The sequence below is a fragment of the Megascapheus bottae genome, chromosome 6, assembly GCF_031878675.1.
Source record: "Megascapheus bottae isolate mThoBot1 chromosome 6, mThoBot2.hap1, whole genome shotgun sequence".
Classification (NCBI taxonomy): Eukaryota; Metazoa; Chordata; class Mammalia; order Rodentia; family Geomyidae; genus Megascapheus; species Megascapheus bottae.
The window spans coordinates 56,920,763-56,947,688 of NC_143514.1; the positions used below are offsets into that span (position 1 = coordinate 56,920,763).

General features: G+C 41.9%; 1 protein-coding gene and 1 pseudogene across 6 annotated transcripts in view; one reads left to right on the top strand and one right to left on the bottom strand.

Annotated features, from left to right (window-relative positions):
- The window catches only part of Cfap57 (cilia and flagella associated protein 57), a 61,210-nt gene that overhangs the window by 27,560 nt on the left and 6,724 nt on the right, over positions 1-26,926 (bottom strand). For 3 of the 5 annotated variants that reach the window (XM_090335054.1, XM_090335052.1, XM_090335051.1), the window contains exons 3-12: positions 25,109-25,425; positions 22,770-23,056; positions 19,420-19,627; positions 17,967-18,119; positions 11,919-12,058; positions 10,808-10,973; positions 9,366-9,479; positions 7,941-8,153; positions 5,622-5,795; positions 1,135-1,296 (exon numbers count right to left, since the gene is read on the bottom strand). In XM_090335054.1, the coding sequence (XP_090191180.1) occupies positions 1,135-1,296; positions 5,622-5,795; positions 7,941-8,153; positions 9,366-9,479; positions 10,808-10,973; positions 11,919-12,058; positions 17,967-18,119; positions 19,420-19,627; positions 22,770-23,056; positions 25,109-25,425 (1,934 nt within the window). The remainder of the gene's footprint in view (positions 1-1,134; positions 1,297-5,621; positions 5,796-7,940; positions 8,154-9,365; positions 9,480-10,807; positions 10,974-11,918; positions 12,059-17,966; positions 18,120-19,419; positions 19,628-22,769; positions 23,057-25,108; positions 25,426-26,926) is intronic. The other 2 variants (XM_090335055.1, XM_090335053.1) reach the window with 2 other exon arrangements.
- Positions 9,543-14,759, top strand: LOC150061977 (chromobox protein homolog 3 pseudogene; annotated as a pseudogene). The gene is made up of 2 exons (XR_016535971.1): positions 9,543-9,600; positions 13,795-14,759. The product of XR_016535971.1 is annotated as a chromobox protein homolog 3 pseudogene (transcript).

The following is a 26,926-nucleotide window of genomic DNA, read 5'->3' on the forward strand; positions in this document are numbered from 1 at the left end:
CCCAGCCCACTCTTTTGCATTTATTTATTTATTATTTTTATTTGAAAATGTTTGAAACAGAGGGGGTTACAGCTATACATGGCAAGCAAAGCACATACCTCCCCTAGACAACATCACCCCTTCCCTTTTGTTTTTTTAAAGAAGGTTTCATGCACTAGCAATTAGTACATTTCACAGATACAATGGGGTACTTGGCTTGTCAGTTTGATTTTGTCAATACTGATTGTCTTCTTTGTGTGTAGCATAGAAACTATGTGCCACACACAGGAGAACTGTACACACGGTTCCTGCTCTGGCACAGAGCTCAAGGCTAGTGGTCTACCACTTGAGCTCCACTTCTTGCTTTTTTATGATTAATTGTAGATGAGAGTCTCATGGACTTTTCTTTCCCTGGCTGGCTTTGAACTATTATCCTCAAGTCTCAGCCTACTGAGGAGCTAGAATTACACAGCCTCACTTCTATTTGCTCATAAAAAGAGCAGTGAAGGCCCCCCTCTCTTTCTTTCTTTTCTTTCTTCACTTTCTTTCTTCCCTCTCTTTCTTTCTTCCCTCTCTTTCTTCCCTTTCTTTCTTTCTTTTCTTTCTTTCTTTTTTCCTTCCTTCCTTCCTTGCTTTGGCAGTGTTCAGGTTTGAACTGAAGGCGTCACACTCCTTGTTTTCTTGCTCAGCTGGCATTCTACCATTGTAGCACCCTCCAGTTACTTTTTTACTGGTTAACTGGAGATAAGAGTCTCGTAGACTTTTCTGCCTGGGTGGGCTTTGAGTCATGACCCATTTCATTCTTGCCCGGGACCATGTCTTTCTCACCGTGAGGCTGTGCCTGAGGCACCTAGGCTAATCCTCAATTTTATGATTTTAATAAATACACCAGAAAATGGAGATTTTTTAAAAAGCCCAAGCTAGTTTTCAAGGGTCTATTTGACATGATCATGAGGTAAAAAAAAATAGGCAGTACAAGGGTGGAAGAGAATGGAGGACAGCTTGATCGTGTGGATGGAGTGTGTAGGCTGTCGTGGTGGCCTCTAGGACAGGGCAACAGCCAGGCTTGCAGAGGGCCTGAGATGCTGGTCTGACAAACTGAATGCAGTCTAGTAAGGAATTTCCACATCCCTCTTCCCTAGAGCTGGTTCTTACTTTCTCCTCCATGTCTGTTTTTGTCACGAGCACCTCTTCAGCAAAGCCTACTTCCCTCTCTCGCTTGATCCCCCGGCCATCCTTATCAAAGACCTTCCAGGTGAACAGGCACCCGTCCTCTGCAACGGTCAGTAGGAACTGGTCATCGAAGGTCAGCGTCATCTGTCAGAAAGAAAGATCACAGAGAGGAAGCTTTCTGGGACCATGGATGACTGGGGCTGAGCTGGCTTTGGGGCAAGGCATCTATGTTACTTCTGTGGGCTCTAGTCTCTCTAGCAGAGAATCCCGTAAAAGCACTGTGGCAGAGAAATGGATCTCTTTATTGGCAGGCTGCCTCTAAACAGGGGTCAGTCAGGAACCTGGCTCCTTCTTTTTTTATTTTTCTGGCAGTTTTGGGGATTGAACTCAGGACTTCATGCTTGTGAGGCTGGTAACCTTGGTACTTTGTAATTTCACTTTGTTTTACAGATAGTGTCTCATGCTTTTGCCCAGGGCCAGCCTTAGAATACAGTCTTCCTACCTGAATGCCCTGAGTGTCTGAGATTCACAGATGTGTTCCATTATGCTTATTTTGTTTGTTGAGATGGGGGTCTTGGGATCACTTTTGCCAAGGGTGACTTTGAACCCCAATCTTCTTGTTTCTATCTCTCAATTAGCTGGGATTACAGGCATGCACCATCATGCCCAGCTCCTGGTTTCTTGATGTTATCACATACAGCATTTTAGCTAAGGCTTTATTCTTCATCATGCCTTTTTTTGCCAGCATGTCTCATTATTATCTTAAGTCTCTGTCATTGGGTATAATTTTTTCTGTGCAAAAAAAGGTAAGGATAGGTTCTTTAATGACTATTTTACATATGCATTTGTCTCTTGCTACCTGGATTTTAGTGGGTTTTAGAGCAGGGACAATCACTCCTCTGCCTTGGTAGATTTGATTTTAGTAATCTTGTATTTCTTAGCATTGACTTTTTGGTATCTCAGTTGACTGTATCCATAGTCTTGGCAGAGATGGATCTTGACTTCCTGACTCTAATGTGCTTTCTTCATAACCTTAAAAACACTCCACCTCTTTAAATTCCTGATTCTCTGGTGTGTGTGCAAACCCCATAAGACCAAGGGCCGGCCTCGCTGTCTCATCTTCCCAGGGATGGAAGAAAGAATGAGACAGAAGCCCTCACAAGCTTCCTTCTGAGAATGAATAAGGGTGAGGCTATGTTTACAGTTCCTGTGAAATTGGAATTTCAAGATTCTATGGGCCAGGAGTTGTGGTGCACTCCTATAATTTCAATATTCAGGATGCTGAGGCAAGAGGATCTTGAGTTTGAGATCAGCCTGGGCTACTTAGTGAAATTGTGTGTGTGTGTGTGTGCGCACGAGAAAGAGAGAGAGAGAGAGAGAGAGAGAGAGAGAGAGAGAGAGAGAGAGAGAGAGAGAGAGAGCGCATATGTGTATGAGAGAGAAAGAGAGAGAAGCAGAGAAGGAGCCCATTGTGATTTAGAATATAAAAATAACTCTCCAAACTCAACAATGAATGAACCACTAACAGTCCAGAGTAGGCAAAAGACATGAAGACATGTCACCAATGAGGAAAAAGAGATGGCCAGCGTGCATGCAAAAGATGTCCCATGTTCTTAGCCGCTAAGGAAATTCAAAGACCATGATGAGAAAACACTGCACATCTATTAAATCAACTGATATATAAAACAGTGGTAATAACAAGTACCAGGTGCTGGTGATAATGCAGAGAAACGGGGTCTCTTTTATGGTGCTGGTGGGAAGGTACAGTCACTGGAGATGTTTAATGGAAGTTTAATCTGCAAGTTTCTTAGAAGACTGAACATCCACTTATTATACAAGATTGAGCAATTACATCCCTGGGCAATTGCCCCAGAGAATTGTCAATTTTCATACAAATGAACACATATACATGATGGTTTATAGCAGCTTTAGTTGTAGTGGCCAAAACATTAGGAAAAATATATTCTACAAGGATTAAGTGATTTGTTTAGCATGGACTAGTGTGGAATACTACTCATCAATGACAAGAATAAACTTAATAAACAAAGCAACTAGAGGTGAAAGAGAATTAATTCCAGAGAGAATATTGTGTAGCTCCATTCACATAAGGGCCTTTCAGTGACAACACTAAAGAAATGGAGACAGAATGACTGGTTGCCAGGGATGGTGGGGAGGAGTGGGTGTGACTACAGTCTGGTAGCATGACAGGTACGTTGGTGGTGATGAGACATTTCTGTGTCTTGATGGTGGTGGAGGGCAATGAACTATACTTGTGATTCAACGATACAGCTTTCTTTACACACATGTGGTGTGCCCATGTCAGTTTTCTCATTTGATATTATACTCGAATTAAATTTGATGTAATTCTCTCAGATCCCATGTAATTCTTTTTTTTTTCCCCTGTCAGTTGTGGGTTCGATGTATGTGGTACCGAGGAATCAAACCTGGGTCTTCGTGCATGCTAGGCAATCACTCTACCACCAGGCCAAACTCCAGGCCCCGAGTTAATTTTTTTACAAAAAGAACAGATCACAAAAGAGTGGGCATGTAGTATGATAATTTTTTTCTAACATATACATAGTATATATGAAAGGGAAAGTGGAAATGCATCAAATATTAATGATGATGTTATTCCTTAAGAAGATTTTACTTTGGAAACATGTATTGCTTCTATAGTAAAAAAAGAACTCTCTGGTGCCAGGAGTTTGGCCTAGTGGTAGAGTGCTTGCCTTGCAAGCACGGAGACCTGGGTTCGATTCCTTGGTACCACATGCATAGAGAAAAGCTGGAAGTGGTGCTGAGGCTCAAGTGGTAGAGCTCTAGCCCTGAGAAAGTCCAAGGACCGTGCTCAGGCCCTAAGCTCAAGCCCAGGACTGGAAAAAAAAATGAACTATCATATTCATGAGACTTAGTAAATCTGAAAGGAACATGAGAAATATACTATAGCAATTTCCTTTAGACCCAAGGCCCAGGCTCCACACAGAAAGATTTCATTTTATAATGAAAGATCTTATCTCAATAAGGAGAATGCCTATGGACAAGCCAATGAAAGAGTTTGCGCTGAATTTAAAACTTTGCATGTTTGTGTTTTTTAGTCTGAAATAAGCCTGAGGAAAGAGGAGAGGAAACACATATTTTCCCCCTATGTTTCAGGGGTTCTTTAAAATAAATGGTACATTTTTATTTACTATGAGTAATCTTTAATCTACTATTGGCTATCATTTTTTTTGTGCTAATACCAAATGCAGGGCAGACATTAAATCTTAGCTTTTTTACTCAAGGCTGGTGCGCTACCATTTCCAGCTTTTTGCTGGTTAATTGGCCTTCCATGGACTTTCATGGTTTTGAACTGTGATCCTCAGATCTCAAGCTACTGTCTGGCTAAGTACCTAGCTTGGCTGATTTCTTAGCAACCATTTCTCATGCTGGATAATCCTTTTTATTTACTTTAGCTGTAGCAAACCACATCTAATACAAAATGTACATCTTAACCACTTTAGGTGTACAGTTCAGTGCTATTAACTACATCTGGCACATATAGCCATCACCACCATTCATCTTTATGGTTTTGGGTTTTTTTTTTTTTTTTTTTTTTTTTGCCAGTCCTGGGCTTGAGCTCAGGGCCTGAGCACTGTCCTTGGATCTTCTCAAGGCTAGAGCTCTACCACTTGAGCCTCAGCACCACTTCTGGCTTTTTTCTATATGTGGTACCGAGGAATCGAACCCGGGTCTTCATGCATGCTAGGCAAGCACTTTAACCACTAGGCCAAACTCCCGGCCCCGGTTTTGGGTTTTTTTTAGCTTGTAAAGCCCATCATTCCTCCTTCCTCTAGCCCATGGCAACTAGCATCTTTGTCTTTATGATTTTGAAGACTCCTAAGCTCTTATAAAAGTGAGATCCTGCCTTATTTGCCATTTTGTGATTCTCTTCTTTAATAAAATATCCTCAAGGTTCATGTTGTAGTAGATTTTAGAATCCTTTTCCTACTCCATTACATGAATCTACTACAACTTGTGTATCCATTCATCTATTTACTGTCATGGGTTGTTTGCCACATTTTCACTATTGAACATAGACACTTGTTCAACAAGAGGAGGAAATTCGAGGATGAATTTACAAGTGTGTGCTCACTTTCTCCAGAAGTGGCTTTCTATATCCTTAGGGAGGTGTAGGGGATAATCTCTTGGCCAAACTGCTGGTGTGCTGGTGACCTAGGTAGGACCCCCTACAGTATCCATCCAATGACTCACTATTGTACATGGCATTGTGGCTAACAAGTTGGACATAAACTCCTAGGATCCAGTTTAAAAGTTGTTTAAAGAACACTAGTGGCCAACAGATGTGTGGGAAATGGTTGGTAGATGAATAAATAGGGCGAGCAGATCCTGGGGGTGAGACTGAGGTAGAAGGGTAAGAAAGCAAGTCAGGTAGGACCTAGCACTGGGCCCTGAGGGGAGGGCCCACTCACCTTGGTGACAGGGCCAGCATGAGCCTGGTACTCGTTGAATTCTTTCTGCGCTGGCAGAGGATACTTCATGGCACGAATGGTTCCCACCGAGGTACCCACAAACATCATGCGCCCGGAATGCGAGATGATAATAGCTGTGTAGATGACGTCAAATGCTGATACTTCTCGAAGGACCTGGAAGACATACAACTGTGTTTAGAGTAAGGGTCCAAGCTATGTCTCTAGATTCCTGGCAACATTTGCTTCCTCTCCTTCAATAGTATCCTTAGGGGTGTGTGTGTGTGTGTGTGTGTGTGTGTGTGTGTGTGTACACGCACCAGTACAGGAGCTTTAAATTAGGACCTCGTGCTTCATTTGGCCTTTGCACTTAACGCTGGTGTTCTACTTGGGCCTTAGCTCCAGCTTCCAGTTCTACTTCCAGATTTCTGGTGGTTAATTGGAGATAAGAATCTCACTGACTTTTCTGCCCTAGCTGACTTGAAACTGTGATCCTGAGATATCAGCCATCTGAGAGGCTAGGATTACAGCATGAGTCACAAGCACTTGGCTTCAAGACTTTTTTTTTTAATTTAAGGATTTTTCTTCTATTCTTATAGTATTTGACATAGTACTTAACATATAAAAGGCCAAATACTTCTTATTTGCTTGACTGACAAGGAGTAAAAAAGAAAATATTAGAGCCTGGAAGACATTATTTAGCACTTACTGTGTGCTAATCATGGCTCTCAAATCATTTACATGTGGCAAGCCATCAGACCTCACCATCTCCCTCTCAGGGAGTCCCACTTCTGTGTGATTTAAAGATGATGCAACAGATGAGTCCCAGTGATGGAAAGTAACTTGCCTCACCTATACACCTGAGGGCAGTCTGACACCAGGCTCAGTTGTTGACAACTATGTTGTCTTGCTTCTCAAAGTGAGAATGTGATGTTGATCCTAAATTTATTCAAGAAACATTGATTTCTTCCCATTATATGTAAAATTCCATATATATATACCACATTTTTTGTATTCAATTATCTGCAGTAGGACATCTGGGTTGTTTCCATCACCTGGCTATTATGAATAGTGCAGAGATGAACATAGCTGAGCAAGTATCCTTATTATATCCTGGGTTATGATGCTCAGGATAGATGCCCAGGAGTGGTAGGGCGGAATCATAGGGTAAGTCTATTTTCAGTTCTTTAAGAAACCTCCAAACTGCTTTCCAGAGTGGCTGAACTTTTTAACATTCCCACCAGCAGTGCAGTAGGGTTCCTTTTTCTCCACAACCCTGCCAGCATCTGTCATTGTCTGAGTTCAGAATATTGGCCATTCTACTTGGGGTAAAGTGGTATTTTAGGAGGAAACATTGATTTCTGCCCATTATATATAAACAGCAGTATACTAAGGAAACTTATTTATTCCTTCATTCCTCAATGCACCCATTAACCACTCCATCCCCCCCACCCCACTTCCCTGCCCCAACCCATATGTCTACTGGAAGGAAGTTTGTCATGGGCTATGCAATGTGCCAGCTAGAAGTGATCCCAAGGAGACTGGAACATAGCCCTGTGCTAAGGAAGCATTATTCTGGTCCAGCTCTGTAAAAGCTGCTACAGAATCAGGACCAGGCTTCCTAGGCATGTAAAGGAGAATCTTCAGGTTCTAAGTGGGTTCCAACAATGCCACAGTCTGATCTGTGGCTGTGGGAGCCATAACAAGGGCTAAGGAGCCCTAGAGATGAGCTGTCGCTGGGCTCCTGGTCAGCATCACAAGCCACATTTGTCTGAATCGCCTTTGTTGAGCTCTTCTCCCTACCCATGGAGCTGAACGTAGAAATTCTTTAATTTTACAGTTCAAGATTTCAAAAGGACCCGCTGTTGCATCTGAGTGACAGGAGATAACTCTAGCTACATTTTTTACTTCTGCTAAGTGCAGACCAAAGGCAAGGGTGCAGTGTAGAGGTGCTTCTGGTCTCCATGCCTGGAGGGCAAATGGGAAGCTCCAGACAACAAGCAAAGTGAAAAGAGAAAAAGACCCCACAATTCAATCCAGTCAGAAGGCCACTGGGCAGGAAGTTCAGAAAGTGACCAGAACTGAGTGGACGCTACAGGAAGAGTAGTCAGATGCTTTTCCATGAGGAAGTACTTTTTCTACTTTCCCTTTTTTAAAGTCCAAGACCAGAACTTGAGTTTGGTACCAGCTGCTCTCTCTCATTGGCTAGCACTCTATCAACTGAGCCACGCCTCCAACCCCCACATTATACTTTCTTGAGTAAGCCTAGGGGGCTGTCTCCTGCCAGAGGCCGTCCCAGAGGTGGGACAGGTGGAGACTCACTGAAGAATCTGCAATTTCCTTGAGTGTGTGGTCTGATCCAACAGCAAAGATAATTTTGCCATCAGGGGAGATGGTCACAGAGTTGTAGCTGCAGGACTTGATGACACATTCGGTCTCTCTCTTTCCAGTAGACAGATTCCATTCATACACAGCACCATCTGTGCCGGCAGAAATCAGCTTGCTGTCATCTGAATTCCACACAACAGATCGAACCTATAGGAGATAAAGACATACCAGATAAGAGTACACACACACACACACACACATTCAAAGTGTGGAAAAATGAATTCTCAAGGGCTCAATTAGACTAGGGCTCAATGTCCCTTCCTGACCAAGACTGATCTGAAAATATAAAACATGGCTCCTTGGAACTGCTAACATTCTGTTTTCTAAGATACTTGTAGTACTAAAAACCAATCACTCCTTCCCTTTTCACTTTATAAATACAAGACTGAATATGAGTTTTAAGGCTGTGACAAATTATTGCTAGGTTATCATGACCAGGATCCAAAATACTCTCATTTATCATGTAGACATACACAAGTATTTCCTTAGCATCTTTGACCCCCTTCTCTTTATTCTTCTGTCTGCAACCAAGTTAATCTTTTAATTATGATCATATTCCCTTTCCTGAAAATTCTCCATGAGTTTGAGGAACACGGGAGATAAGGCATAGAATCCTTATAAGGCTAGTAAGGGTCATGGACTTGGACTTCTGTAAACCTCCCCAGTCCCATCTCATCCCATGCTTTATCCCAACAGCTATGTTGCAATTCTATAGACTCTTCAGTTTCTTTGACATTCCTGAAATCTAGCTCCTTCTCTCTCTCCCTCCCTCCCTCTCTCTCTCTTCTCTCTCTCTCTCTCTCTCTCGCTCTCTCTCTCTCTCTCTCTCTCCCCTCTCTCTCTCTCCCCTCTCTCTCTTTCTGTGTGTGTGTGTGTGTGTGTGTGTGTGTGTGTGTGTGTGTGTATGTGTGTGTGTGTATCAGTCCTGGGACTTAAACCAGGGCCTAGGCACTGTTTCTGAGCTTCTTTTGCCCAAAGCCAGCCATAGCACCACTTCCAGCGTTTTCTGTTCATGTGGTACTGAGGAATTGAACCTAGGATTTCATGCATGACAGGCAAGCACTCTACCACTAAGCTATGTTCCTAGACCCATTTTGTTTAATACTTATTTACAATGACTATCACCACCAGCTCTGGTTAATTCCTACTCAGTCTTCTAGGAGCAAGCCTTTGAAAACACCCCAGCTTCCAGTGTGCCTGGCTCCTCCTCACTTCCTTTCAAAGTGAGTGCGTTGGTTTCGTTTCTCCCCATGTTGACAGTGAACCTTGTGAAAAAAGGAATTACTTCTTGGGTCACTTGTATCACATAGTGACTGTATCTAAGCCTTTTATTTTCCTAGATGCCAATTGCTCACTTACCTTCCCTGTGTGTCCTTTCAGGTTTGTGATGTTTTCTAGGCTGCTGGTGGTGAAAATATGAATGACATTTCCACTGACTGCAGCGAACAGGTGACCTCCATTGCTAAAGGAACACTACAGGGAAATACAACAGGAGCAAGCAAGAAGAGGTGAGCAAACTGACTGGAGACTGGAGTCAAGGTTGGCTATTCTGGAAGAGTTTGAGTGGGAACTCCATGAGAAGACAGGAGTGGAGGTGAGGAAAGTGTAATAATGCTGACTTGGCTACTGTGTTTATTCATGGCTGATATTCTGTAGCTCATCACAGCCAAGATGACGACCAATCCTTCCCTGCCCAATAATCATTACACAGCTTGGACTCTTGGGCTGTAGATACCCTATTTCAAAATCATTGTCTTATTTATTCAAGTTATTTGGTGGGGACGGGGTATCATCTGAATGGATTGTCTACTGCTTCTGTTGATGCTTAGCTTTCCTGGTTCTACCTATTTCCACTCTCACTTTCCCAACTGGGACCGTCATTTGGAGTTTATTCTGTGTGTGTGTGTGAGCATGAGCACGCATATGTGTATGCTGACACTGAGTCTTGAACTCAGGGCCTTGTGCTTTTGCTTGGATTCTTTTTTCCTGTCCTGGGGCCTGGGCACTGTCGTTGGACACTTTTTGCTCAAGGCTAGTGCTCTGCTATCTGAGGCACAGCATTACTTCTGGCTTCTTTTGTGTATTGAATTGACCCCAGGGCTTCATGCATGCTAGGTGAGTACTCTATCACTAGGCCCTATTCCTGGCCCCAAGGATGTTTTTTTGCCCAAAGCTGGTGTTTTATCATTTGATCCATACCTCCACTTCTGCCATTTTGCTAGTTAGTGGAACAGAAGAGTCTCAGTGGGTGGGATTGGCTTTGAGCTGCGATCCTCAGATCTTAGCCTCTCACGTAGATTATACATGTGAACCATTGGTGCCTGGTCCAGAGATCAGTTTTCTTCTTCAATATTTGTTCAACTCTATGAGCATAGAGTTGACCTGTCTCTCAGGTGGATTTTAACAAGTTTTTAGGTCCAGTAAAATAGACAGGGATAAAACCATATACTCAAGCTAGGCGCATAGCCTAGTGGAGGAGCCTAGCATGCATGAAGCCCTGTTCTGTGGGTATGTACCACATACACAGGAAAAAGCTGGAAGTGATACCATGGCTCAAGTGGCAGAGTGCTAGTCTTGAACAAAAAGTGTCCAAGGACAGTACTCAGATACACACACACACACACACACACACACACACACACACACACATTGAGTTCAGAGGGAGATGTATTTGATTCATTTTAAAGCCACTGAAATTCTGTAAGTCAGACTTTGGTCCTACTTCCCCAGTTTGTGTTAGTTTTTGATATTCCAACTTTTGGATTTCCAAGAGACTAGGTCTTTATCTGTTTGGTTTTTACCTCTTTGCATCCTCTCACAGAATATTCTTTGAAAGATCGTATATCATCAATGAGTAGATTCATGAGGCGAAGTTTGTCAGCAAACCCTACTACAATGAAGTGCCCAGAAGGGTGAAGGCTGATTGAATAGGCCTCTTCTTGGTATTCCTTAAATAGTTCCAGAGTGCTATGAAAAAAATTAGTTACTGAGTAATAAGTCAAAATCTCTTAAATATCTCAAGCCCTCAACTGTATTTGGTACATATTGTTAACACATTTTTTGCAGTTATTTGTTTTACTTTTCTAGATTCTCGTACTTGAAGATTCTTGCTTAGCCCTTGAAGATAATGTGCAGCCAATAAAGAAGCTGATCAAGACAGGTGCTAGTGGCTCATACCTGAAATCCTAATTACTCAGGAGGCTGAGAGCTAAGGTCAATGGTTCAAAACCATTCTGGAAAGGAAAGTCTGTGAGACTCTTACTCCAATTAACCATTAGAAAACCAAAAGTGGCTGAGTATAAAAGCTCAGGCCCCAAGTTCAAATGCCTACCCCCCCTCACAACAATAATAGTAACAAAAGAAAGAAGGAAAGAAACTGGTCATGTGTTTTGTGTAATGATTTTGAAGATACTGCTTTGACAAGACTCTAAAACTCATGAGTATTATTCCCCTCCCCAACATCAGCTCTCATAGTGTAAGTTCTCTCAGAAGAATACAGTCATTCGGGTGTTTGGGAGTGTTTGGAGCAGGAGGAAGAGGAGGAGGAGTAAGAGGGGTTGGAGAGTTCCATAAAATAAAAAATCAGATCTGGGAGAAATGAGCAAAGAGATATGGAAGGACAGCGGAACTTACACAGGAAGATGAAATACTAAGGTATTACTTTTATGTCCCTAGTGTCTAGCATAATGTCTGATATGTAGTAAGCATTTCATAAACTAGAGTAATTTCCTAGCTCATGCAAGAGTGAGAAGCAGGCAAGGTGACTAATGATTTAAAAAAGCAAAAAGAATTTTCCAACTGAAAGCTTCAAAGTAATTTGATTGCAAAACTCGCTAATTAAATCACTTTGCATAAACAAATTTACCAACTGAAATTCTTCATACTGCAGCAGCAAAGCCTTTGAGTCCTTACTTTGATTCATAGTTCCAGATGCGAACGGATCGGTCCAGGGAGCAGGTGGCAATGAGGGGTTTGCGGATGCAGGTAGACAGGCCCAGGATGGACGCTGAGTGCAGTGGGTACATCAGGTACTCGAAGTGAGCAGGCTCCCCCTGAGAAATCACACAGAATGCAGACCCAGCAGGGTGAGCAAAAGGCTGGCTGTGTTCTTCAGCTCTAATTAGTACCTGGGAGCATTAATTAGCCTGTATGTATGGAAATTAGGCCTTGGCAGATTTTCTTAAATGGTATGCGGGTGTTCCTATGGCGCTATTATTTCAAAACATTATTTTAATGTCAATAACATTTTGTTCTACAAATATTCTACAATTGAACTATTCTTGTATTATGGGAACATTTTAGTGGCTCCCAATTTTTCTTACTGATGAACAATACAAAACTAGATATCCTTCTATACAGGCATGTATCTCTCTGACTGCTTCCTTACAGTGCATTTCTAAAAGCGAATGCTGGGTAAAATGTTATGAGTAATTTTAAATATGTCAATAAGTGATGCCAAATTTGCCTCTGAAGAGAAAGAGCTAATTATTTTACCACCAGGAGCAAATAAGAATAGGTAAATGATTTTAAATTTACACAAATCTTATTGTGGTGGCATGTAGTTATTCCAGGTATTTGTCATCAAAGGCAGTATCCCTAGGACATCTAAATGAGATGTGATGGTTGGAAATTTAATGAAGTACATACATGTTAGAAGTGTTCATAGCCACTGGGCATGATGGCTCACACCTGTAACCCTAGCTACTCAGGAGGCTGAGATCTGAGGATCGAGATTCAAAGCCAGCCTGGGGACTAAAGACCATGAGACTCTTATTTCCAATTAATCACTAGAAAATGGGAAGTGGGGCTGTGGGTCAAGGAGTAGGGCAGTAACCTTGAGTGGAAGAGCTCAGAGACAGTGCCCCGGCCCAGAGTTTAAGCCCCATGACCCACAAAAAATAAGTAACTTAAAAAAAAGAAGTGTTCATAGCCAAGACAAAGCTGGGATGGGGATTTCTTCAAATTCTGGCCCTCTTCCGTTATAAACTTCCACACACCTACTCTGCTTTTGGCAGGCACAGATGACTTCCCTCTTCTCCATTTGTTTCTCCTTTTCCAAATATGTTCAACATCCTTGCCTCTACTAGCACATCACGATCTCTTGGGTTTGGAGGATTAGAATCTAGGCCTTAAACTTGCTAAGCAAGCGCTCTACCACTTGAGCTTCATGCCTCACCCTCCTATACGATTTTAAATATACTTTCTTGTCTAAAAAATAAAGCACTGAGGGCTGGGAATGTGGCTTAGTGGTAGAGTACTTGCCTAGCATGCATAAAACCCTGGGTTCAATTCCTCAGTACCACATGAACAGAAAAAGCTGAAAGTGGCACTGTGGCTCAAGTGGTAGAGTGCTTGCCTTGACCAAAAAGAAGCTTAGGGAGTGTCTAGGCCCTGAGTTCAAGCCTCAGGACTGATAAAAAAAAAACCCACAAAACTTTTTCTTCCCATTCTTTTCTGTACAATATGCTTTTTCTGTTTAGATGTGGGTCTTATGAACTTTTTTCCAAGACATGGCCTCAAACCATGACCCTCTAAATCTTGGCCCCCTGAGTATCTACCTAGTTCTTTATATCTGAACAGTGTTTGTCATCAAAAGCAGTGGTCTATTCTGTGCGCCACCCATAAATAGATATCATGATAAAAATGCTAAAAGCCTTTATTTCCTCAAGGAGAAAATCTTGAAAGCATCAGAAGAAAAATGACTAGTCATTTATAAGAGAACATGGAGGGCACATGGGTGACCTCCAATTAGGCTCAGTCTCCTAAAAGTTACATAATCTCCCAACAGTGCCATAATCTGGAGACCAATCTTGGAGTGCATTGTGGATTCAAATAATAGTACTGACAGATGGACAGACAGGAAGCACTAGAGAAAATCCTTCAGGTTGGAAGCAAGTGGCCACAGACAGTAACTGAAATTCACATAAGAAAAAAAGGAGCAGGGTGACTGGAGCTGGGAGCCGGTGCTGCTGCACGATCGCGACCGGGAGCAGCTGAGTAATAGCTCATCAAGCCTACAATTAAAAATGGCCTCTAACAAAACTACATTGCAAAAAATGGGAAAGAAACGGAATGGAAAGAGTAAAGAAGTTGAAGAAGCAGAGCCTGGAGAATTTGTTGTGGAAAAAGTACTGGACCGGCGTGTAGTAAATGGGAAGGTAGAATATTTCCTGAAGTGGAAGGGATTTACAGATGCTGATCATACTTGGGAACCTGAAGAAAATTTAGATTGTCCAGAATTAATTGAAGCATTTCTTCATTCTCAAAAAGCTGGTAAAGAAAAGGATGGTACAAAAAGAAAATCTTTATCAGACAGTGAATCTGATGACAGCCAATCAAAGAAAAGAGATAGTGCTAACAAACTAAGGGGCTTTGCTAGAGGTCTAGATCCTAAACAAATCATTGGTGCCACAGACAGCAGTGGAGAATTGATGTTTCTCATGAAATGGAAAGATTCAGATGAAGCTGACTTGGTGCTGGCAAAAGAGGCAAATATGAAGTGTCCTCAGATGGTAATTGCTTTTTATGAAGAGAGACTAACTTGGCATTCTTGTTCAGAAGATGAAGCTCAATAATTGTTTGCATTGTTTTTTATATATATTTATACATATATATAAAATCTGAGTCTTGGTTTTTGAATTAATGGTGTGAAACAACTACATTCTAATGAAAATCAAGTTTGATATGTTGGTTTTGAAAGTAGTATTGGGAGTTGTTGAGTTTGGTTTTTTTCCCCTCAATAGCACTGGTTACTTTGAGCAAATATAATTAAGGCTTTCTGTAGTTGTTTCCTTTAATATCATGGTATATTTCCTCTGTATTCAGGAACAGATTTTTTTTAATAAGGCAACTTTTTCTGGCAATTACTTAATCAGAACAACTTGTCTTTAACTGCTATGTTGAAGGACCATCCTGAATTTTTTTGTGTGTTTGTGTGTGTGTAAACAAAATACTTACATGGGTAGTTTTTTATTTTGGAGATTTTGCTTGTTTAGAGGTATTGGACATCAGACCCACAGCCTTGCATATGTAGGCAAATGATGTATCACTGTGTTACATCCCTGGCCCTTGTTTTATTTTGTTGTTGTTTAAGACAGGGTCACTAGGCAGCTCAGGCTGGCCTTGAACTTAGTAGGTAGACAGGCTAGCCTCAACTTTAGGTCCTCCAGCCTCTGCCATAGATAGCAAATGCAATACGTTTGCAAAATGTCTTGAAAGGAAAAGTGTCTTATCAACAGCTTCCCTCACCCAGATGAGACAACTAAGATAAATTTTGATTTCCTTTCATTAAAAGTTTGTGTAATGAGCATTCCTTTACAGAGTATTAGAATCTGTATACTAAAAGCTCATAGATTATGAGCTATCTAAGACTGCTCATGGAAATGTAAAATCAACAGGTTAGAGATTTCGACTATTTAGGACCTGCTGGCCTAAATGAGTGAACAAAATTTTATAATTGTTGACCTGCATGCTTTTTCTTTACCCTAACTCATTCCTAACATGTAGGCTCAATTTTTTTCAGTATTGGGTTACTGGATCCACAAAAGCCAGAAAAACAACTTTGTAGTAATCAGAATGTTACCCAACTGTATATTGTTTACTTTATTGTAAATAATGGTGAACAGTGGTCAATAAATAGTTTTATATTCCTTTAAAAAAAAAAAGAAATAAGGAGCAGGGCCAAGAGTTTGACGTAGTGGTAGAGTGCTTGCTTAGCAGGCCCAAAGACCCAGGTTCGATTCCTTGGTGCCACATACATAGAAAAAGCCAGAAGTGGTGCTGTGGCTCAAGTAGTACAGCACTAGCCTTGAGAAATCCCAAGGACAGTGCTCAGGCCCTGAGTTCAAGCCACAAGACTGGCAGAAAGAAAAAAATACGGAGCACCAGTAGAGGTAATTATAAGGACAATATAACTTCATGTTTCTTTTTTTCTTTCTATTTCAACTGGCTTAACCATACATATATATGTTATTGGACCCACAGGTATAAAGGCAATGTATTTGCCAATAGGATTACACAGAGGACTGGGCTGGGAGTTTGTCCTAGTGGTTAAAGTGCTTGCCTAGCATGCACGAAGACCTGGGTTTGATTCCTCGGCACCACATACATAGAAAAAAGCCAAAAGTGATGCTGAGGCTCAAGTGGTAGAGCTCTAGCCTTGAGAAAGTCCAAGGACAGTGCTCAGGCCCTGAGCTCAAGCCCAGGACTGGTCAAAAAAAAATTACACAGAGGAATGTATTAGACTAATAAAGTATCCATAAATTGGTAACTCAAACCCACAGAAACAAATTAAGAGAACAAAAATGATAAGTTTAGTATTATAGACCTGTTCCTCAGTCTTCCCTTGACTTCTTTTAAAAATATAGATTATGGGGCTGGGAGTTTGCCCTAGTGGTAAGAGTGCCTGCCTATAATGTACGAAGACCCGGGTTCGATTCCTAGGTACCACATACATACAAAAAGCCAGAAATGGTGTGGTGGCTCTGGGTAGAATGCTAGCCTTGAGGAAAGCTCAAGGACAGTACTCAGGACTGGCAAAAAGAAAAAGAGATTTTAAAAAAATATATAGATTATGTATGAGAGTAATTTTGACAATATACTGTTGTAGATTTATAATATTTATAGATATAATATAAATAAGCATAATACCATGAAAAGAGAAAAAGTAATGGAGTTAGATAGAAGTTAATATTCATTAATAATACATTATTGTCAAATTGGTATAAGTCTAAATCTGATTATGACAAGTCACAATGTATATAAAGAGTCTCATGAAATAACTAAAGTATATAGTGAACAATAATCAGAAATTAAAATGCTATGTTAAAAATTTGCTTAGCTGGATGCCAGTGGCTCCTGCTTGTAATCCTAGCTACTTGGAGGCTGAGATCTGAGGATTGTGGTTTGAAGCCAGGTCAGGCAGTAAACTCCATGAGTCTTACCTCTAAACACAGAAAAAGCTAAAAGTGGAGCTGTCTCCCACTGTACCACTAAGCTACTCTGTAGTCCCAAGTCTTCTTTATAATCTATTCATACTTAATGTGTTAGATTAAGTGCTTGCTTAGGATTGGGGAGGGGAGGCAGGAAGGCAGAGGTATTATAATAATGTTGGCTTCTCTGAGGTGGGTGAAGATGTTCCCAAAATAACTCAATAGAGCAGTTATGAAAACATTTTTAAGAAAAGTATGTTAGAATCTCCTGTCATGATGGTAGATGATCTATTTTCGTTATTATTCCATCAGATGTTTTATATCCATACTATTATAAGGTGCCTATGGATTTAACATAATAATATTTTGCTGATAAAGTAAGCAATGTAAAACATTAGCTTCATCATTTATGGTGCTTTTTTTTGGTTGTAGTATCTGCAGTGTAGTTATGGCAACTTTTTTGTTGTCATTGTAAAACAATACAAAAACCAACACTAAACATTCTTTTTGTTTTTGTTTTTGTTTTTTGCCAGTCCTGGACTTGAGCTCAGGGCCTGAGCACTGTCCTTGGACTTTCTCAAGACTAGAGCTCTGCACTTGAGCCTCAGCATCACTTCCGGCTTTTTTCTATGTATGTGATACCGAGGAATCGAACCCGGGTCTTTGTGCATGCCAGGCAAGCACTCTACCACTAGGCCAAACACCCGGCCCCAACACTAAACATTTTTATATACACATTTTTGTGCCAATGAACAATATGGCAGTAGATTAAATTCCTTCAGTGCAATTTCTGGGAAAAGGATATGTAAATTAAATAGACAGCATCAATATGTCCTCCAAAGGCAGCAGCAATTGCAGATACTGTAAATGTTCCTAAAAGAACAGGTTAAAATCAGAGTTTCTTTTGCTCAGTTACAAAGTGAGGCTGGAGGAAAATCTACTCATACAGTGAACAGCCTCTTCTGCAAGTATGCAGGCCTGCCCTGGAAGCGGGGTGCGGTGGGGTGGGGGGGGGTTGGAGTAGGCTCACCTTGCTGATTTCTGTCAAGGACATGGTGATGCTGTAGAGCTGGTTCTTATTGGTGCTGGCAATCAAGGTTTCTTCTGAGGGGCTGAAGCACATGCATAGAATATCCTGTTTGTCTGACTGACTTGGATCATTGCTCTGTGGGTCTGTAGGAATCTGTCCAAGACACAAAGTAGGTATCAGTAATGGCACCATACTATCAGCATGTACTTGATCAGCATGTAATAGGGTGTTGAGAGTTCTTGTAGAATCCTGACCTATATGAATACTAGACCAGGATTCTTCTTGGGATCATCCTCAAGTACAAAGAAGAGAGGGCTGGAATGCCTCTGTTTCTGTGCTTTTTTGTTTTTTATTATGTTGAGATTAAACTCAGTCTTGTACTTGCTTGGCTTGATTACTCAGCCATGTTTCCACCTTACTTTTCACTGGGTAATTTTTTTTTGGGGGGGGGGGGCGGTGTCTTTCGGACTTTTCTGCCTGGACTGGCTTCAAGCTGTGAGCCTCTGGATCTCAGCCTCTTCCTCAATTGCTAAGATGACAAGGGTGAACCACCAGGGCTAGGATCTGTAGGCTTTAAACACATTTTGTTATTAGTGAACAAAATGGAGGTTTTGGAAGATCCAAATCTCATCTCAAGTCACTCAGCCAATACATGCAGAGCCAAGTTTAACTCAGTCGGTGAATTCTGAACCGCTTTTGGAATGAAGCGCCTCCAGGATCACTGCCAATGTGTATCATAGACAGGTTGTTTTCTGTAATCATAATAACCTTTTTCTACTTAAAGCTTCTGTATTACATTCTCCACCCTCGGGCTGATATTAGGCATCTTAATCAGCTTTGGCTACTTCTCTTTTCTCTTCAAGTACATTTCATCCCTCTTTACTGGGGAAAAGAATATCTCCAAACATAGCCTTGCATCCTCCTGTGATTCTTTTGTTAAGTGTTCCTGTCATCTAGAGTTCCTGTTTCTTCCTATCAAGTATTATCCATCTTCTGAAAACCCTTCTTCCAAGTATCAACTACTAAGAAATCTTCCTTGATCTTCCCCAAGCAGTCATACCCTAACTCTCTCCATAATACTCTGTAATAATTGTTCCACAAGCACCACTGAAAGCTTATTGTGTGCCAGGTATTTGGCTTGGCATTAAATATCAACACACGCTAACAACAGATGTGTTAAAAGCCAGTGGAAGCCCTGTGGTTTGGAGAAGATTTGCCACAGTTCTCTCCCAAGATTCAAATTCAGAACTTCCTCTTCTACAACTCCAGTCTTATTTGCCTTGTCCTAAATGCTTTCTCAGGCAAGATATCTGTGTTATACTTTCTGGTCTGCTTTACAGGCCTCTCTCTCCTCTTCAAGTGCCTTATCAGAGTGCTGCTGATACTGCTGCTACTGCTGGAGAGCAATGCCAGCAAGACCCCAGCCCTGTTTCTTCCTTCCTCCTCTACTTACCCGGATCTCTCTGCTCTCCCGGTAACAGTCCTTGTCTTCCACCTTCTCATACAGCAGAACTCTTCCTGGCCCAGCTGAGCAAGCGAATCCCTTGGAATAGGTTGCGATGGCAAACACTTGGGGCAAGAGCAGCTGATTGTGGCTACTGGTTGCCGCGATCTGTTCATAGGAAGGGACTGGGGAACTGACTGGTGGAAATTCAATCAGGCTGGAAAAGGAAAACAGCAAATAAAAACATCAGCGGCAATGCTAAGGTGTTGAGTTTTTCCTGGAAGGAGAAAAAGGGATGTCCTTAGATGTGGATAATACCACCACAGATTCTCCTTTCTTAGGCACATGTTGCCTTATAGCCTGGGTATGTGCTACAAGCTCCAAAGAGAAAAGACTGTAAGGTGACACACTTATTTGGTAGTTCCACAACCTGGTGTGGGCATGATGATGGTGATGATGATGACGATGGTGATGTAATGATGATGATGGTGGTGGTGATGATGATGATGGTGGTGATGATGAAGATTTCCATTTTGTTTAGGAAAAAGTGGCTCAGAGGGTTTGCGTTTTCTAAATCACACAGAGGAGGGCACGGTCCAAGAAGAAATATATTCTTCCTTTTTTTTTTTTTTGCCAGTCCTGGGTCTTGAACTCAGGGCCTGAGCTTTGTCCCTGAGCCTCTAAGTGTTCAAGGCTCTTCCACTTGAGCCACAGTACCACTTCCAGCTTTTTCTGAGGAGTTTATTGGAGATAAGAGTCTCAGGACTTTGCTGCCAGGGCTGGTTTTGAATCGCAGATCTTAACCTTCTGAGTAGCTAGGATTATAGGTGACCCACCATTACCTGGCTAGAAATATACCCTTTATTTGACTTATGTCACCATAGCCCCTCTGTCCATCACCTTTACAGTAACCTTGTTTTTTAAAAGAAGCTAAGCCAAGCTGGGAGTCAGTGGTTCATGCCTATAATCCTAACTACTCAGGAGGCTGAAATCTGAGGACTGCAATTCAAAGCCAGCCCAGGCAAGAAAGGCTGTGAGTCTTCTTTTTAGTGGTGGTGGTGGGAGGATTTGCGGGGGGGGTTATGGGCTTGAACTCTGGTCTGGGTGCTGTCCCTGAGCTCTTTAGCTCAAGGCTACCATCCTACCCCTGGAGCCACAGCCCCATTTTGTAGTGCTTGGGGTGGCTTTGAACCCTGATTGTCAGATCTCAGCCTCCTGAGTAACTAGGATTACAGGTGTGAGCCACCTCACCTGGCTATGGGAGAGTCTTATCTTCAGTTAATCACCAGAAGACTGGAAGTGAAGCTGTGGCTCAAAGTGGTAGAGTGCTAACCTAGAGCAAAAAAACTCGGGGACGGCACCTGAGTTCAAGCCTCACAACTGACCAAAGGAAAAAAAGAAAGAAAGAAAGAAACTAAGGCAAAAAAATACATAAGGGAATAAGAAGTAGAACAAGTTTTCATTAGTATTCATTTATTCATTCATTTACTTAATATTTATATTTGTTTATAAATATTATTTGGAATTATACTATGCATATACCTCTGGGAATCAGTGGTAAATAAGGTCAATGTAGTCCTTGTCTAGAGGCACAAGGGCTAGGGACTCTTAGGGGACTGCTATGTATGCCAGGAAGACAGAACCAGCAACTCAGCAGAGATGGGGCAAAGGTGAGAGACGTCCTAGCCGAGATGTGCAGAATAAACAGGAGCCTACCAGTACGTAGGAATCGGGAAGATGGAGGGTGGGAGGACAGAGGAAACTGCACATGATGACGCCTGTAAGCAAGAGGGTACACAGGGCACGTGAGGAAGACTGAGGTGAGAGCTGACATTCCACTTCAGAAAAGGAGAGCGTTGCAGGGGCATGCGGGCTGAGTTACGAAGTCTTCATGCTGGAAGTCCAGGACCCACAGAAAGACTGTACCTGCATCTTGTAGACATTTTATGATCTGTCATTTTTTGTGCCCACTCCTTATTTTACCATTTAGTATCTTGGCATGGAACTCTAACCAGAGCTGATGTTTCAGAATAAAGAAATGTGGGCAGTACCACTTAGGTTTTACTCTTGAGCATCTCCTTTTGATATGGGTTGTTTCTGGACCAATTCGTCTTAAGTCTTGTCTGAACTGGTTCAGATGAAATGTTATCTTTACTTCTTTATGTTATGTGAAAATGAGAAAATGAAAAATGTATGAATAACAGCATATTATTATTATTTTTAGAAAGACTGTATGTTCAGAAAACTAGGTTTGAAACTTGATTCTGATCTGTGCTGTGATCTTAGGTTATTTGAACCACCATTTCCTGATTTATAAGACTGGTATGATAGAACTATGTATTTAGAGGGGTAAGACTCAATGGAAATTCAGGAAATATACTAGCAGTAATGCCTGATATATCCAAAGGCACACTGCCATATGTGTGTGATGAGATTGTTATTGGTTATAAAATGATCACATCTGCTGAAGTACAGTTGACTGCTCCTTCCTGAGTCTCCTTCCTACCTCACCTGCTCCTATCAGATTTACCAACTACACTTGCTTGCACTTTGTTTTTGATCTATAGCCTCTTATCGAATTGTTTGCTCCTCGAGAACTTGCATTCCCAATACCTAGCTAAAGGCCTAGCACACTGTGAGGGTTGGCAGATACATATTTGATCAGTTCATTAAATGAAGTGGCCTTCCATTAGGATATTTATTTTGGGGGAAAAAACTATAATTTTGGAGATTAATCATAGTGAAATGAAATCATGTATAAAACCAAAAAGGGGCAGGGAGCTGAGAGTTTGGCCTAGTGGTAGAGTGCTTGCCTAGCATGCAGGAGGACTCAGGTTTGATTCCCTGGTACCATATACACAGAAAAAGCCAGAAGTGGTGCTGTGGCTCAAGTGGTAGAGCACTAGCTTTGAGGAATGCCCAAGGACAGTGCTCAGGCCCTGAGTCCAAGCCCCAGGATTGGCAAAAACCAACAACAAAAAACAACAACAAAAACAAAATGGGGGCCGGGAGTGTGGCCTAGTGGTAGAGTGAGTCCTTGCCTAGCATGCACAAAGCCCTGGGTTCGTTCTGTGTATGTACTATATACACAGAAAAAGTGGTGTGGCTCAAGTGGTAGGGCACTAACCTTAAGAAAGCTCAAGGACAGTGCCCAAGGCCCTGAGTTCAAGCACCAGGACTGGCAAAAAAAAAAAAAAAAAGGAACTGCATCTAGGCAATGGCTAGAAGTGTAATTTATGCTCAAATACAGGTGACACTAAAAGAGAGAAGTGAATGTAGATGGTATTTAAGGAAGAAGGCTATTATTGGATAATACCAGTAGTACAAGTGCATGAGCGTCAGCCTAGGGACTTTGTTACCTCTCCGATTCATGGATGATCTCCAGGCTCTTGGAACCATTTTCTGGCTCCTTGACCATTATGCTCGTTTCCCAACGTGCATCTCCAGACTCAAAGAGGAACAGCTTTCCTGTGTCGGTGCCAACAATGATCTTTTCTTCAGTTATCCAGGCATGGGCTAGATAGTTCTGGGGTTCTCCTCTCTGAAAATTGGTTTGCTTTAGTGTCCCCTCAGTAAAACGCAGAAGCTTAAACATCCCACTTCCAGTGACACAAACCTGAGTGTTATCCTGGGGATTGATGCTCACCTGTAAAATGTAAGTGAATAAAAGAAAAAATGCATAAAACTAGTCTTGATGGAATTATTTTCTACTTTAATCATGAAGATATTTCAATTGGTGGAGACTATTTCATCCAGTCACTGAACCATGCAGAGAGTGTGTGTGTGTGTGTGTGTGTGTGTGTGTGTGTGTGTGTGTGTGTGTGTGCCAGTCCTGGGGTTTTAACTCAGGGCCTGAGCACTGTCCTTGGGTTTTCTCAAGGCTAGTGCTCTACAACTTGAGCCACAGCACCACTTCCGGCTTTTTCTATGTATGTGGTACCTATCAGTTGAACTTGGGTCTTTGTGCATGCGAGGCAAGCACTCTATCACTAGGCCAAACTCCAGGCCCTGAACTACGCAATCTTATTTCACATTTGGTAAGGACAGATATCTATATCCATTGTATATGTAGAGGCCTATAATCTTAAAGAAATCTTTGCAGGTCAAAAACAGAACAAGCTGGCAACAGTGCTTCACTCCTATAATACTAGCTATCCAAGAGGCTGAGATCTAAGGTTCACAGTTTGAAGCCAGCCTGGGCAGGAAAGCCCATGAAATTCTTATCTCCAATTAATTGCCAAAAATCCAGAAGTAGAGCTGGAGCTCAAATGGTAGAGTGCCAGTTTGAGTAAAAAAGCTAAGGGACCCTGCCTAGGCCTTGAGTTCTAGCCCCAGCACACATACACACACACAAGCACGCACACAGAGTCTGTCTCTCTCATACACACACACACACACAGAGCAGCATGAGAAGTATTTACAATAGATAAACTGGATCAACAAAATGGATTTAAACTCAGCTGGAAACACTGAGAAATGAAGGTCAGGTTAAGTGTTCGCAGCCTTTTCCTTAGGGGAAGAAATTGTGTGTTGGGGCTTGCCATGTGATCCCAATGCAGCTTCAACTTGGTTGCTGACCAATGGACAGTCAACCTTCTGATCTCACTAGATGGGGAGCAACTTAGGGTCTGTGGCTTCTTCATCTGTCCTAGTTCTATGCTCCATGTGGGCATTAATAAATGTTCATTGGGTCATTGAATCTACTTCAAAGAAGATACTCCCTGCTCTGGATAGGACTGCTTTTATTATGGTCTGGGTGGAATAACTTCTGTTTTTACCTGCTTTTGCTCTGATTCTTTGATTAACCAAGCAACCTCTGATTCCTCTGATTCACTTCTCAGCTTCAGTTGGGAATGAAATACACTGGATAAATCAGTGTCCTGGTTGTGATGCTCTCATTTTCACACCGACCTTTTGAAAGATGAATGGCTGAGCCTATGCTTGAGATACTGATTATCTAGTATCTCAGAACATAAACTGAGTTATTGAACTTTCCTTGAAATCACTGTAGAAAATTCTGTTTTGCACATAATTACAACTCCATTGACAGATTCCTAAAGAACCACCATTTTATGTTACATGTCTGAAGTCTTCCTATTGCCCAGCAACCTTTCTGAAAAGAGATCTGGCCATGGAGAGGTGAATTCTAAGAATTCTGTGAATTCGATGAATTTTATGAACTCTATGAATTCACCTCTAGGTCAGAAAAAGATGACAGGAGCTAGAGTCAGCAATGGCTGGTTTTGCCACTTACCACCTCTGTGGTCTTGGTGAATTACTTAATATCCTGGGACCTCAGTTCCTTCATCTAGAAAGTGGAGATAATATGACATTTTTTGTGCCAGTCCTGAGGCTTGAACTCAGGGCCTGGGTGCTAACCCTGAGCTTTTTTGCGTAAGGTTATCACTCTACCACTTGAGCCACAGGCTCACTTCCAGCTTTTTGGTAGTGAACTGGAAAGTATCACAGATTTTCTAGGCTGGGTTAACTTCAAACTGTGATCCTCAGATTTCAACCAACCTCCTGAGTAGCTAGGAATACAGTCATAAACCAGGCATCCATGGTTTCTTTATATGATTATTGGGAGACTAAATTTTTAAATGCATGTGCAAAATGAACACTTTGGGACAAAGAAATTGTTTACTAAAGAGTAGTTCTATTTTACAGTCTGCATGACACTTGGTATGCTAGTAGGTACCTGGTAGATAGGATTGTTCTGAAGGTCACTTCTAATTACGGCCATTACTTTCTGCTTTTCCCATAGCCAGTAGACCAGATTTGATTCTGGAGGTGATGACTGAGTCAGTAGGTATTTGGAGTCTGGAGAAAAAGACATGCTGATGAATTTCTGAGCTGGGAAGTCAAAATTACTCAGGACTTTGCGCTTCCGGCAAGGAATGGATGACAGTTCATAAATGGTGATTATGGGTCTATCTTGCACAGTCTCGGAGATAGCGAGGTATCGGCGATTGGGACTGATGGACAAGGCCAGCATGCCCTGACTCTTGTCTGAACCTGCAAAGAGAAGTAAATGGGGACAATGAGGGCAGCCCATGCCTTCACGGAAATAGTGAGTACCACTGGCACGAAGAAGGAAGGTGCACGATTACCAAGAATCAGTTCTTGGCCATCCCTGGGTTCAATCTGTGTCTGGTTCTCAAACCAGGCAGAAACTTCTGAAGTATGAGAAGGTAGGGTGGGAGATGGGGAAATGAGCAGGAGGAGCTGGAGCTACAGGTATAGATGTGAGAAAGGATTTAAGCAGGCTGGGAGAATTGCAGCAGCAGTCATAGCTGAAACATTGCATAGGCCTAGATGGGTGGGATAGGGGTCTAATTATAGAGGCTTTCATGCTCTCGGTACCATCAATTAACACCCTCCTTCTACTCCAAAGACTCAGATGCCCACATGTTAATTCTTCAGCCTCTCTTGCAGTAAGGCTATCTATGTGCCATTCTGGCCATGAAATGAATGCAGAAGTCTGCTAGAGTGGTTTTCTTGGAAGCACATACATTCTATTTCCCGGAACTTCTCCTGGAATATAGAGGTGAATGTCTAAAGACACAGTAAGCATATTGCAACCATGAAGTAATAAGCATGAAATGAAAGCTGTGTGCCTCAAGCAAACAAAGCCCGAGGCAAAGATTAATACAGTGTCAACGCTGTATTTGGGAAATAAAATTGGGAGTGTATGACAATTTTAAGGGCCCTAGTATTTGCTTTCATGGGATCCTTCCATTAAAAGTATTGTTTAAAAAGTATTTAAAATATTTGCAATCATATATTTGATGACTACATTGATATAAAGAGAAATATAACTCAGGCTGGATTTGCTATTATATAGTCATATAGTTATATCCAATTTTTCCTGAGTTTAATACAAAATTAGAGCCTTTTTATGAGGTATCATATCTAGGCATTGTGCATGGTAAATTAAGGCATCCACAGATACCAGCCCTGGGTAGGTGGGGTGAACAAGACAGGAGAAGATGTGCTAGTCCCTTTGTGATGGGCTCCATGCAACATTCCTGCCTAGAACACAGGATTCCACTGAAAGAGCTGTGGGAACGACTGCACCTGGGAAGTGGGCTCTGGGACACTGAGAACCCTGCATGGAGTTTTGACTCTACATGGAAGGCAATGAAGAGAAGTTTTAGGAAGGGTCAGGCGTGTGTTGTAGGAAGCTCTCTCCAGCAACTGTGTGGATGACAGTCCTGGGAGGGGTGGCGAAGAAGCAGAGGTGTTAGCAGCAATAAGCTGTATGAAGACAGTCGGACAGGAATGAGAGGATGGGTGACTACAGAAATGTTAAGCAGTGGAACCAACAGTGATTTCCTTGGTGAGAGGTTGCAGGAGAGAAAGGTATGAGTAATACCACTTGGGGTGGGTGGAAGATAGACTGACTAGACTGCGGAGGTTAGGAGTGGCAGTGAAGATTGCACCCATTGACTTTGCCTTAAAATGCTTTTTGGGGGGAGTGGGAAGAGGGGGTTGGTTGCAGGGCTTGAACTCAGGG